The sequence below is a fragment of the Columba livia genome, chromosome 5 (genome assembly GCF_036013475.1).
Source record: "Columba livia isolate bColLiv1 breed racing homer chromosome 5, bColLiv1.pat.W.v2, whole genome shotgun sequence".
Classification (NCBI taxonomy): domain Eukaryota; kingdom Metazoa; phylum Chordata; class Aves; order Columbiformes; family Columbidae; genus Columba; species Columba livia.
Genome location: NC_088606.1, coordinates 2,559,036 through 2,572,288, shown reverse-complemented (window position 1 = coordinate 2,572,288; position 13,253 = coordinate 2,559,036). Strand labels below are relative to the sequence as shown.

The following is a 13,253-nucleotide window of genomic DNA, read 5'->3' as shown; positions in this document are numbered from 1 at the left end:
GCCGTTCGTCCCAAGTCCTAAATTAAAGAGCGAGAGCAAAATAATACCATTTTTAATGGCATACCACACTTTCTCCGCGTGGAGGAGGAATGAAAATACGAACTATTGTTTCCTTGTTTTCTCTCTTCTAAGAAATGACTTTGATGAAATGTCAGGCTTAATGAATTCTGACCCAGATGGTAGAAAGGTATTATTGTAGGACGTTATTTTGGGGGTTTTACCATACAGGTTGTCGGTTAGTCCGTATTTATGAGCGATTCTGCCTCTCGAGGCATCACTTATTTTAGAACAACCTCCACCGATCACTTGCACGTTCTTCATTGTGATGTGCAAGGAGGTTCACGTCGGGAGGTGTTTCCCTTGGCTATAACAGCTAAAGGCCAAAAAGTAACTTAAGCATGAACCTTTTTGCTTGCAAGCAAATGCTTTTGCTGTGAGGTGTGAGAGGAGAGGCCAGCAGGCAGCAGCAATGTGGCAGCTCAGAGCTGGAATAGTCATTCTTGAGTAAAGAAAATGATGTTACTGTAGGAAATCTTGAAAAAGACTTAGTTTGGAGCTTTTTAAAGTAGCTGAACATAATAGAAAAGAAGTTCCTATTTGCCCCGTTGTGTTGGGAAACGCTTTTAAGGACAAGTTAATTATTAACTAAGTGGGAAATACTTTAATTAAACAGGTAAATATCCTATGGCTATAGCTGACATTTCAAAATAGCGACAGAAACCGCACTTTAGAGTTCTCGGTGTAAAAAGTGATACTAGTGGTGTTGCACAGGTGTGTTCTGTGGTCTTCTTTTCATTTCAGAGGGTTTATTTGTATGAAGGAAGAAAAGGAAACTATGCAACATGGATCTTATGTACAATACAATATAAAGTTTTCACGAGAGAATCTCAAGCCAAAAAATAGCAGTTGTTTTAAGGTCAGGTCTGTAGTTAATATCTGGCACGTATTATCATCTTCATCATCATTATTATTGTTAGTTCAGTCTTACCTGCATTATGTCTGCTGTGATTTTGTGCATATGCTGGTTTAGATCAGTAAAAATAAGGATGATTGCTTTTGACCCGTACACCACGCTTCTCTGGTGTATGGATTGCCCATATTTTGTAGAAGAGCCTAAAACCAAGTGGTCTCAATGAACTTTAAATCTCCAAGTATTTCTCCTGATAATCAAAACCACCCCAGTCATCAGCAAACAGAAACTTTACATTGACCTAGTTTTAATATTTGCTTTTATAAAGCTTATGGTTTTTCTAAAGGCATCTTCCAAAAGAAAACAAACTGCTCCCGGAACTAAAGGTAAAGGTTTGGAGATACATTTCATGTGCAAAATAGCGTAACTTCTCTTTCTATAAGGATCAGCGGCGTACGATAATCCGCGGGAACTTCTTGAAATGTTCTTCTTTCACGTTTCAAAGACGTAACTGGATTAGCGACCCGTGTTACGCTGAAGGTCGGGCTAATTAACGAGCCATTGTGGCTTAGAGCTGGGAAGTGGAGAGCGTGAAATCAGAGAAGGGAATCAGGCGCCGCAGCTTCGGGGGCACAGAAACATGGAGCTCATTTTACACGCTGCCGAGCGTTTGCTTTTTAGGGAGACGTTAACACGTGTGCCTGATTGAGCAGAGGTTTGCTGTATGTGTCTTTAGATTAAATGCTTTCCATGCAGACGGTACTTTTCAGCAGCAGGAAAGGGTGGCTACTATTTATGTTTTAACCCAAGTGATTTGGGTTTGATAGCCTGTGTTAAACCTGGAACGCTGCAAGAGTTTTGAGTCTCTTGGGGGCTCCGAGTCTGCTCATAACTCCCATTAATATTGGTGGGATCAGGTTAGACGTGCACGTACTTACATTTCCCCATATCTTTGAAGAATAAAGTCTGGCAGATAGTGCAAAAACATGTCGTTGTTTCTTTTGTTTCTAGCTTGGATAAATACAGCAGGATGCTGCATGAAATCTAATATATGGTGCCTTTTGAAAGTGGCAAATTTTCCTAGTGAAAGTGGTGAAACGTGCCCTTTATACACAAGATTTCTGACCAGAATTAGAATTCAGCCGCGGACTCGAGTCTTTCCAACCTTGTGAGTGTAGAGCAGGAATCTTAAATGTCACTGCATAGTGAATAATGATAAATACAGGATCTTTTGTTGGTGTCACTTCAGTTACAGGTTTCAAATATGAATTTTAATCTGTAGTTTAAAAACATCTTAAATTTACAGCAGTGATCTTTAAAAAGTGGTGTCTTCAGGGATAAGTAAAGTATTTATTCAACGATATTAATATAGCCAGTATAAGTTGGGGAATGACCTATTAGAGAGCAGTGTAGGGCAAAGGGACCTGGGGGTCCTGGGGACAGCAGGGTGACCATGAGCCAGCACTGGGCCCTTGTGGCCAGGAAGCCAATGGTACCTGGGGTGGGTTAGAAGGGGGTGGTCAGTAGGTCAGAGAGGTTCTCCTGCCCCTCTGCTCTGCCCTGGGGAGACCACACCTGGAATATTGTGTCCAGTTGTGGCCCCTCAGTTCCAGCAGGACAGGGAACTGCTGGAGAGAGTCCAGCGCAGCCACCAAGATGCTGAAGGGAGTGGAGCATCTCCCGTGTGAGGAAAGGCTGAGGGAGCTGGGGCTCTGGAGCTGGACAAGAGGACACTGAGGGGGGACTCATTCCTGGGGATCAATATGGAAAGGGGGAGTGTCAGGAGGATGGAGCCAGGCTCTTCTGGTGACAACCAGTGACAGGACAAGGGGCAATGGGTTCAAACTGGAACACAGGAGGTTCCACTTAAATATGAGAAGAAACTTGTTCCTGGTGAGGGTGGCAGAGCCTGGCCCAGGCTGCCCAGGGGGTTGTGGAGTCTCCTTCTGTGCAGACATTCCAACCCGCCTGGACACCTTCCTGTGTAACCTCATCTGGGTGTTCCTGCTCCATGGGGGGATTGCACTGGGTGAGCTTTCCAGGGCCCTTCAGCCCCTGACATTCTGGGATTCTGTGATTCTGTGAAGGTGCCAGTGAGGTATGTCAATATCATTAAAAGGTCTGTTTAAGTCCAAGAAGTCCAAAACATACAAAATTCCTTCTTTTGATCCTAATCATTGACAGCCATTGAAACCCCGGTCAGTGCTCTGCAGCATCACCATGGCTCGTTTTTTAAATGAACAGCATTCTTCACTACTGATTTTTATACAATAAATAATTAATATTCTCAATTTATCATCACTGGTATTTTAAATATACCCAGCAGAAACAGGACCCCCTTTGTTCTTTTCTAAAGATTCGCATATTTTCTCTATCTAGCCAACATCTTATGCTTTTGCATCTGCTGTTTAATTGGAACGATGCTCGTTAAGAGCTGACATTTGGAAAAGCAGATGTTCGTCCGGTAATTACAGAGCATGAGATAACGCTTCAGGTAATCTGCCTGTTCTTCAGGAATCTATGCGTTGAGGTGTAGAAATGGATTAGCTGACTTCCAAATGTGCATATAATATTATTTTCTTTCTATTTTGATGCAAGAAAAGCAAAACGTGCCCTTCGCTGCCTGTTAAGTGCCAAACGCAGCTCTCTGGAAAGGACGTGCAAGAAACTCTGCTCGGGAATGTGAGGAGAAAGAGGATTTTATCCAGCTCAGTAGCTTTTCCCACCTTTAGGACTTTGCACCTGACATCTTCTCACCCCATTTGTATGTTCTTTGCGTTTCCGTGGCTGGTAGGAAGGCAAAGAAGCTTTTCCACAGGGGTAGACGTGTTATTTTTCCATTCCCTGCACTGTTCCTCAGCTCTTAAACTTCCTGGAAAGTTTTGGCCGGGAAACTTTGATTTCTCTAATATGCAAGATGGAGATTGTTTGGGCATGTGAAAAATAAATAGTAATTACAATTCTATGAAGAGAATGGACCAATCTGGTCAAATCCTGTTCTCTCAATTACTTTTAGAGGAAGCTACATATCCTTGCTGAGGGAACATAGTGGGGAAAGGAAAAGGCGGCGTCTGCCATCTGAGCCATTGTAAGTAAGATTTCTTTTGAAGTATGGAGGTAAATCAGAGTTTATCCCAATTATTTTTTCTTTAAAATCCCAATTGTTTTTTCTTACAAACAAAATCCAACCCATCTTGAACATGGAAGTGGTAAAAAAGGAAAATCTCCTTTATATCAGTAGTATTTTAGGAGTGATCGCCGTAAAGCAGCAGAAGGAAGAAGTCTGTGATTAGGCCGTACTCAGAGCACGTTGTTACTGAGGATGTGGAGATGATATGAAAACCTGTTGAATCTCCTAATTCAAGAAGTTTCTGTCTAGTGGTAGAGACGGATTTAGTCTTTACATTTTGCTATTAATAGCAATTGAATTTCAGACTCTTTTTATTACGTTAGTTTGCATCATGCAAAATCGACATTTCTCCTTGAAATAGATGAATTTGCTGAAGGTGGCAGAATTCAGAATGGTAAGAAGCAAAGAGAGAATCTTGGTCATTGTGTCTTTGAAATTTGCTCTGAAACGTTGAGACTGATTGACTTATTGAAGGCTATATTGCACAGTTACATAAAACAGCATCTCATTCTCAGCCCTTTCAAACCTCCAAACTGTTTAATAAAATCGGTTGTGAAACAGGACAGTGTTGAAAAGATAACAGGAACTGTGAACGGGCTGAAGGGAAGAAGCCAGAGAGTCGTGGTCAATGGGCAGAGTCCAGTTAGGCCTGGATCCAGTGCAGTGCCTCAGGGGGCAGTGCTGGGGCCGGTGTTATTCAATATATTCATCAATGACTTGGATGAGGGAACAGAGTGACTGTCAGCAAGTTTGCTGGTGACACCAAGCTGGGAGGAGTGGTGACACTGGAAACTGTGCTGCCATCAGAGACCTGGACAGGCTGGAGAGCTGGGCGGGGAAAATTTAATGAAATGTAACAAGGGAAAGTGTAGAGTCTTGAATCTGGGCAGGAACAACCCCAGGTTCCAGTGTAAGTTGGGGAATGACCTATTAGAGAGCAGTGTAGGGGAAAGGGACCTGGGGGTCCTGGGGACAGCAGGGTGACCATGAGCCAGCACTGGGCCCTTGTGGCCAGGAAGCCAATGGTACCTGGGGTGGGTTAGAAGGGGGTGGTCAGTAGGTCAGAGAGGTTCTCCTGCCCCTCTGCTCTGCCCTGGGGAGACCACACCTGGAATATTGTGTCCAGCTGTGGCCCCTCAGTTCCAGCAGGACAGGGAACTGCTGGAGAGAGTCCAGCGCAGCCACCAAGATGCTGGAGGGAGTGGAGCATCTCCCGTGTGAGGAAAGGCTGAGGGAGCTGGGGCTCTGGAGCTGGACAAGAGGACACTGAGGGGGGACTCATTCCTGGGGATCAATATGGAAAGGGGGAGTGTCAGGAGGATGGAGCCAGGCTCTTCTGGTGACAACCAGTGACAGGACAAGGGGCAATGGGTACAAACTGGAACACAGGAGGTTCCACTTAAATATGAGAAGAAACTTGTTCCTGGTGAGGGTGGCAGAGCCTGGCCCAGGCTGCCCAGGGGGGTTGTGGAGTCTCCTTCTGTGCAGACATTCCAACCCGCCTGGACACCTTCCTGTGTAACCTCATCTGGGTGTTCCTGCTCCATGGGGGGATTGCACTGGGTGAGCTTTCCAGGGCCCTTCCAACCCCTCACATTCTGTGGTTCTGTGAAAAACAGTATCTGACAATTAGCATTGGTAAAAGGGTGAAGGGTTTACTTTCTAAACTCCCTCCTGTTGAGTATCTGCTGAGTTTTCCTGAATATCTAACAAATATTTTTAGTTACGCGCTAATTTTGAGTGCGCTTCTTGTAATAACTCCAAGTCCCTGAGTACTGCAGGTAACGCATAATGTTTGTCAGCCTTCCTACCTTTCTATAATTAGACAAATGTGGAAGAAACGTGTTGTTTTGTTTTTATGTGGCAGCAATTGCAGGAATGCAGCGAAGACGAGGAAGATCGGGAGTGTCTCAAACAAGCCATCACCGCGCTCCTCAACCTGCAGTGCAGCATGGAGAGAATCTACAGCAAACACTCCCCACGACGGCGCCCGGGGTGAGAACACACAGAATTGGCAGAAAAACAGATAAATGACATAGAAGGAACCGTAATTTTTTTGTGTGTGTTAGATAATGCGTGTATTTCCTGTTGAAGGCGTGTTGTTTGCCTGGTTTTTGTTGTAGATGGAGTTGTAGCCTAAAATCTTCATGGTCCACTTCTAGGAATAACGTCGGTATCTTACTCATGCCGTAGCCAAAGCAATGCGCGTGGTTTATTTGGAACAGTAACCTCGGCTCGGGTGTATTTAGGGCAAAGAAAAAATGATATAAACAATTAATCTAGTTTATTGTTTGAAACTCTTGGAATGGCAAATGTGGAACGTGTCCATCGTGACTTTTTCTCTTATTCCTTCAAGGGAGCCGGTGTGTCGCTTCTACAACCGACAAATAAGAAGCAAGCACTTGGCCATCAAGAAAATGAATGAAATCCAGAAAAACATTGATGGCTGGGAAGGCAAAGATATTGGGCAGTGCTGTAACGAATTCATCATGGAAGGTGGCTTGACGAAAATCGGCGCCAAGCACGAGCGCCACATCTTTCTCTTCGATGGCTTGATGATCAGCTGCAAAGCGAATCACGGTCAGTCCCGGCTCCCCGGCTACAGCAACGCCGAGTACAGGCTGAAGGAGAAGATCATCATGAGGAAAATACAGATCATCGACAAAGATGACACGTCCGAATACAAACACGCTTTTGAACTGGTGTCTAAAGATGAGAACAGCGTGTTATTTGCTGCCAAGTCCGCTGAAGAGAAGGGGAACTGGATGGCGGCGCTGATTTCCCTGCAGTACCGCAGCACGCTGGACAGGATGCTCGACGCCGTGTTGCTGCAAGAAGAAAACGAGCAACCGCTGCGGCTGCCCAGCCCCAGCGTGTATCGGTTCGTGGTGGAAGACTCGGAAGAGAACGTTGTGTTTGAGGACAACTTGCAAAGCAGGAACGGCATTCCCATCATCAAAGGAGGGACGGTTGTGAAGTTGATCGAGCGGTTAACGTACCACATGTATGCAGGTATCCTGGACATTTGTTATCTATGTTTTCTAAGTTCATGCTTGTAGGGGTGGTGAAATCAATCCTTTGTTTGTTTGGGGTTTTTTCTGCCTTAAATGTAAAGCAAGATTAGCAGAAAACAAACCAACCTGTATCTTATTAAATCAACTGGCTTTGCGGGCAAAACTATTAAGAAAATTTTGCATATGGAAGCCCTTCACCTCCCTTTATCCCCTTCCCAAAAATTAAATCAGTGGTGCAATAGGAGCCACTGATGTGTTTCCTGAGACCATCGTGGCTAAAGCAACGGGGCTGGTACAGGCTGAGTGGCTGTGGAGGAAGAAGCAGCTCGGAGGTTATTTATTATACTGCATATTATACTTTCTATACTGTATTACGCCACTTTGTGAAGACCCTCGGGAGAAGGGGATGTACATCACAGTTGGCATTCTTCAAACTCTCCTGTGAAATACTGTCTTAAAGTCCTAGAAATGAAACCTTGAAGTGCTTACATGACGTGGTAATGTCGATGGAAATTTAGATCGTAGGTTTGGGGTGAAAAGTGTGCACTGAACAGGGATGCACTTGGTGTTTAAGTGAGTCTTTTTGGAAAACTGAGGCTAGATAGCATGGAGCTGCGTTTAAACAATACAAAAAATAGCGTTTCCCACATTGAAGAGCAGAATTGATGCAACTAGTTGGTATACAAGTAATCCTTAGGTGTGTCGTCTGCTGGTCCTGGTTCCTAAAACGCGATGGGTTCTGGCGGTTTGTGAGCTTGGCTCTTCTGAACAAACCGGTGCATTTGAGTCTTGGTTTTGTAGCGTAACGTCAGTTTTTATAGTGCGAGAACTTGCCGCTTTGACCTTGGGGATCTTCAGTGCCGGCGTTGCCTCTCGGCTTTCTCTGGGCTTCTTCCAAACAGCGTTTGGAGCCAAAACTAACAAAATCCTCTCGCTCATTCTCCACGAGGGCATTGCCATGACTTACCGGAGTGTGGAGGGACTCTCGACAGATCTTCATGGTGCTTTTTTTTTGTATTTAAGTCAATATGTGATGTTTCTTTTTGTAACTGCCAGGTTATTGTAGGTTTGCGTTATTTTCAGGTTAGTTTGAAGCATTCTCTGCATTCCCAGCACGACCCATCATGCCACACGAGTCCCCACTTGACACCAGGAGGGAGCAGTCGTGGAGTTAATAAGCTTTTGAATTTAAAATACAAGCCGCTATTAGTAGCGTGTCGCTTGTATTTTCTATGGAGAATGTTGTGCGCAAAAGTAAATCATTTAAAAAATAATATAAAGGAACCTACATAGGTTAGAGAGCAGAGTAGCAGCTCCATTTTAAAGGAATCGCAGATCTCGTTTGCAGAGCAGAGATACTCCCTGTCTGTTTAGGAGTAAGAGGAAGAATTACGCTTACCATGTCATCAGTGGTACTGAGGAGTGAATGCAGATGTGAGGTGGAAGCAGAAGAGGCTGGTGCAGGACGGGGCTGCGTTACCACAGGATGAGAGCGCTGCGGCTTTGAGCTTGCAAGCGTGTTCCTGTATCTGGATCCCTTAAATGTTGAGCAGCACTCTGCTGGGAGCACAAACCTCCTTAAAATCAGTGTTTGCCTTCACCTTATTGGAAGAAGTGCACAACCCGCATTGAAGACTCTGGTGTAACCTGCCTGTGCCTGATGCTGGTGGATTCCAGACTACTTACAGCACAGCAAGGAAAAAGAAACTCCCAACGACCCAAAATCCATATTTCAGAGTGAGAATACGCACATGCGCTTCTCTAGGTTTGGTTTTCATGTATTTTAGTGCGTGTTTGCTGCCAGGTAGCTCTGGAAGCTTTTTATACTGCTGCTGTTACCCTCGTGAGGGGATCTGCTGCAGGAATGTCAGGATTTGGACCAGATAGAATCGTTTTGGTTAGAAAAGACCCTCAAGATCATCGAGTCCAACCATTAACCCACCCTGTCCCTGCCCCATGTCCCTGAAAACCTCATCTACTTGTGTTTTAACCCCCTCCAGGGCTGGTGACTCCAGCACTGCCCTGGGCAGCCTGTTCCAATGCCCCACAGCCCTTTGGAGAAGAAATTGTTCCCACATCCAACCTCAACCTCCCCTGGTGCAACTTGAGGCCGTTTCCTCTGCTCCTGGCGCTTGTTCCTGGGGAGCAGAGCCCGACCCCCCTGGCTCCAAGCTCCTTTCAGGCAGTTCAGAGATCAGAAGGCCCTTTGTGGCTCACAGTAAAGTGATTTACCAGCTTGCTTATCCAACATCTAAAAAACTCTATCCAAGAGAGTGGAATTACGGTATTAAAGGGACAATATTTTGCCTCTGATACTTCTAACATAGCAGGGTGGGCTCGGTAAAACACACGGTAGCTTGTGGACAGGCCCGTCCCGCGGTGACACCTGTTCTGCGGCGGTGAGGAACAGGTAAGGCGAATGTGTTGTCGGGTGCTGTAGGTATTTTTGATGTCACCAGAGTGGACAGTCTAGTTCTGCCGTGTTTTGTCTTGATGAAACCAGGGAGTAGCTGCGTATTCGGGAGTTCAAGCCGTTCCACGTGCCAGGGCTGCAGACGGCTTATGTGTCTGTTTTATTTCTGATATTTTGGAATTGGACGAAAACCACTCCCTCATTTTCTTACTCTGTCTTTGCAGATCCCAATTTTGTACGTACTTTCCTTACCACGTACCGCTCCTTTTGCAAGCCCCAGGAGCTGCTGAGTTTACTGATCGAAAGGTAAGCCGCGATCATCCTTTCTGAAGACTTTGAAACGCTTTGTGTTCATTTACCGGCTCCTTTTCTGCTCAGGTTCTCAGTGGCGTGTGGCACATGTTTTAGTCAAGTTCATAAAGCAGTAACTTTTAAAACAGGATGCAAGTTTTTAATGCAGACTTGCATTTTCTTATGATACAGTTCTATAGGTGGCATCAAGCCTAGACAACATGGTTTCACGTTTTTCTTCTGGAGTTTTGCGTTCGCTGTTCCTTCTTTCTTCTTGTTCTTTTAGCAGCATCATTTATCTGAGTATGGCAGTGGCCCTAAAGGCATTTGCTTTGATAGAGCTGTCTCAATAAGGCATTGAACAAGTCCTCGGACACACGGAATGATGCAGCATGCCATAGAAATTAGTGCTTCTGCTACTACAGTTAAAGAAGTAAAACCAGATACTATAATTTCTTTCCATTTTCCAAACCAAGATTCTAACAATCCCATGAGTGGACTATCTCTGCGTGAATTCTCAGCCAATTCTTCTGCTAAAGTTGCGAGTCCTTTCAAAGCTCTGGTTACACATATATCACCTTTTTCTGCCAACATCGTATCTAGGACCATGTTATTTTCGCACTCAAAACCCTCAGCTACTTGATTTCTTGCTTTGTGTTCCTTGGGGACCCCAATCGAATTGAAATACACTCTGTCATCAAAGGAAAACCCTAAACTCCTTTTTCTTTTGCCCTGATGAATCACAGTGTTCAAATGCCAGGGTAAAAGGAATTGCCAGTTGTACAATGTCACAGGTACCTTCCCAGTGGGGAATAAAATGGAATGAAGTGTCATCTTCCCACAGTACCACCAAAGATCCACTCAAGAAGCATTTGAGGACATATGAGAACCAACTTCTCGTGTCTCTCCACACCTACTCGTGTTCCTAGGAACTTGGTATCATTCCTGCCCCGTCGTGAGAGACAGGCAGTATGATTTCCGATTATTCCTGAAAATGACAGGGGAATTTTGATATTTTTCCCTGCAAGGCTGGAAATAGTAGGGAGAGATTATGACACGACTTATTTCCCTGTGCCGTAGAGCCTTGGTGTAAGGCTGAGATGCACTCCATCCCCTGTCAGTCTTAAATTGGTTACCTGAATTAAGTTTTAGCCTCTGCTGTGAGGTGGAAATGTTTTGAACTGCTTAACTTGATGGTGAGATCGTATTTGAGTAAAGACACCTAAGTCTTGATGCAAATAAGAACAGAAATGTTCTAAGCAGTTTGTTTGAGAGGCGCAGACTCTTCGTGTAAACAGCATTTTAATGCGGTGTGATAAAGCCGCTCTTAAGCTTTCTTCTAATCTTCACTTAATCAAGCTGGCAGGTAGTTAAAAACCTTCTATCCTAGTCTAGACATCTTGTGATGACCAGAGACGTAGCGAATTATCAGGGTGTGTGAGCAGCACGTAGCCAGGGGAGGAGGCAGTGCCAGGCAAACTGGATATTAGATGAGTGCTCGAGTTTCACCGCACTGATTTTTTTTCCAAATGCAATTGCTCTTCATGTCATACATAAAAGGTTTGTGTTTTATCTTCATTGCCATCAGTTTTTTGGTACTTTTGTTCATAGGTTTGAAATCCCGGAGCCGGAGCCTACGGAAGCAGACAGGCTGGCCATCGAGAAAGGGGAGCAGCCCATCAGCGCCGACCTGAAGCGATTCCGCAAGGAATACGTCCAGCCGGTGCAACTCAGGTTTATTTGCTTTTTAAATTGGTTCTGTTAAAGCCAGATTTTAGTTGGGTGATTATACGGTGATCCTGGAGACAGTAATCTCTTGTGGAGACTGCTGCGCTGTCGAGTAAGGACTTAGTGCTGTCTGCAACCAGACTAATATCCCAAACCGTGTTCTCATTAGTCACACTGACTTGTGCTGTTGTTGCAACTGTACTTTGGTTTTCAGCCGCGCTCACCGCCCACAAGAGCGCTGGACGGCGGCTGTGGGTGAGAGACGTCGAACTGAGCGTGTTCCTGGCCGCGTTTTGAATGGATTCCTTGTTAGCAGCCCCTGTGAAGATAGTTTCTCTGTTTCCGTTTCTTTTCAGTCCTGCTGCTGTTTTACTCCCTTTCGCAGCGCCATTGGTGTCTTTGCACGCAGACAGGGAGGCTCTTGTCTGTACTACACATTGCGGTGAATCTTCAAGGTCTTGCTGACCAAGCTATCTTGGGCAACAGTTAAGTGTTTCTAGTGTGAATGAGGTGAATTGTTTCCCTGATGGGAGGCAGGTCAGAAGGAGACACAGATCACAACCAATATTTGCTAGAACAACTTCGATTCATTAAACTTTATACTAGCAGCATCAAGACGTTAATGGCAGATAACTATACACAGACTACCCTTAATTATTGCATTATCACACAGTCATTCACAATTACCTGTTGGAGCAACAGCAGTTTACTCAAAGTGCAGGGTCACACTGACGTGCCGGTACCTTCGAGTAGAAAGTCGCTTAGAAGTCCCATTTTATTGATATGTAGCTGCCACCACCTTCTTGGGTTTAACCCGAGTTACACAAGCTCAGCGTAACCTTGATCCTCATGTGTGCTCCTGGCCTTGGACACGTGCGTCAGGCCCTGGGTGTTCTGGGTTTATCGGCTCCTGTGGCTCCGGCAGGCCCAGCAGCCTCCAGAGTTGTCAGTTCTTGGGAGAGCTCCACACGCTGCCTCTCCACACGGGTTCTCCCTCATTTCAGCTTAACTCTTTTCTGGTTCATTTCTGCATAGGCGCCTGTAGAGCCCCTTTGTAGAAACTCACACAGAATGGGCTTTTGTGGCATAATAAGAGTTTAAATATGGTTTTACTGCTTTTGTTGCTGTTTTTTATAGCCTCCTCTGCTTGCTAGGCTGGAAGTTGGTTGGGGACGTCCTCACATCATGGCACAAGCGCACCTTCCTGCAGCACCACCAACTCCAGAGCTGAGCAGGACAAGAGGTTACCAGCCAACTGGAACCCGCAGAACAGTTTGAGGCAGCGATTAACCATGTTTAATTAATTTCCAAAATCAGTTCGGCACTTTTGCCTCCATGTGTTATGTTTGAGCTGCTCGAAGCCTGCGTCCTGTTCCAAAGTTTCCAGGGTCTTTGGTTTTGGTTTCTGATTTATTGTTGGAGAGATGAGGAGGCCTCTTATCCATCACAGCTGCTCTTTGCTGTCTGATTTACGCTACGGTTCGTGAGCTGAGTCCCCTTGCTGGTGCCAGCCTGCTGAGACATGATTTAAAGCTGCTATTTAACACACACCATTCTGCAGCTTCTCTTTGAATTTAGGAGATACTACATGTTCATAATAGCTTGAAGCTGTCTTACGGTTGCAAATAAGTGCCTGAATTTGAGCTGTTAGGTTGATATGCCCAGCACTCTGTAAATTCCAGTATTGTTAATAGCACTGACCTCTGCTTCAGAGAGATAAGATCCTGCGTAAGTGTTGTTGAGAACTTGTTTCAAAACATCACTCCT

General features: G+C 45.1%; 1 protein-coding gene across 1 annotated transcript in view; it reads left to right on the top strand.

Annotated features, from left to right (window-relative positions):
• The window catches only part of SOS2 (SOS Ras/Rho guanine nucleotide exchange factor 2), a 58,730-nt gene that overhangs the window by 29,721 nt on the left and 15,756 nt on the right, over positions 1-13,253 (top strand). The window contains exons 9-12 of the mRNA XM_065063036.1: positions 5,908-6,035; positions 6,397-7,052; positions 9,692-9,773; positions 11,370-11,492. Of these exons, the coding sequence (XP_064919108.1) occupies positions 5,908-6,035; positions 6,397-7,052; positions 9,692-9,773; positions 11,370-11,492 (989 nt within the window). The remainder of the gene's footprint in view (positions 1-5,907; positions 6,036-6,396; positions 7,053-9,691; positions 9,774-11,369; positions 11,493-13,253) is intronic.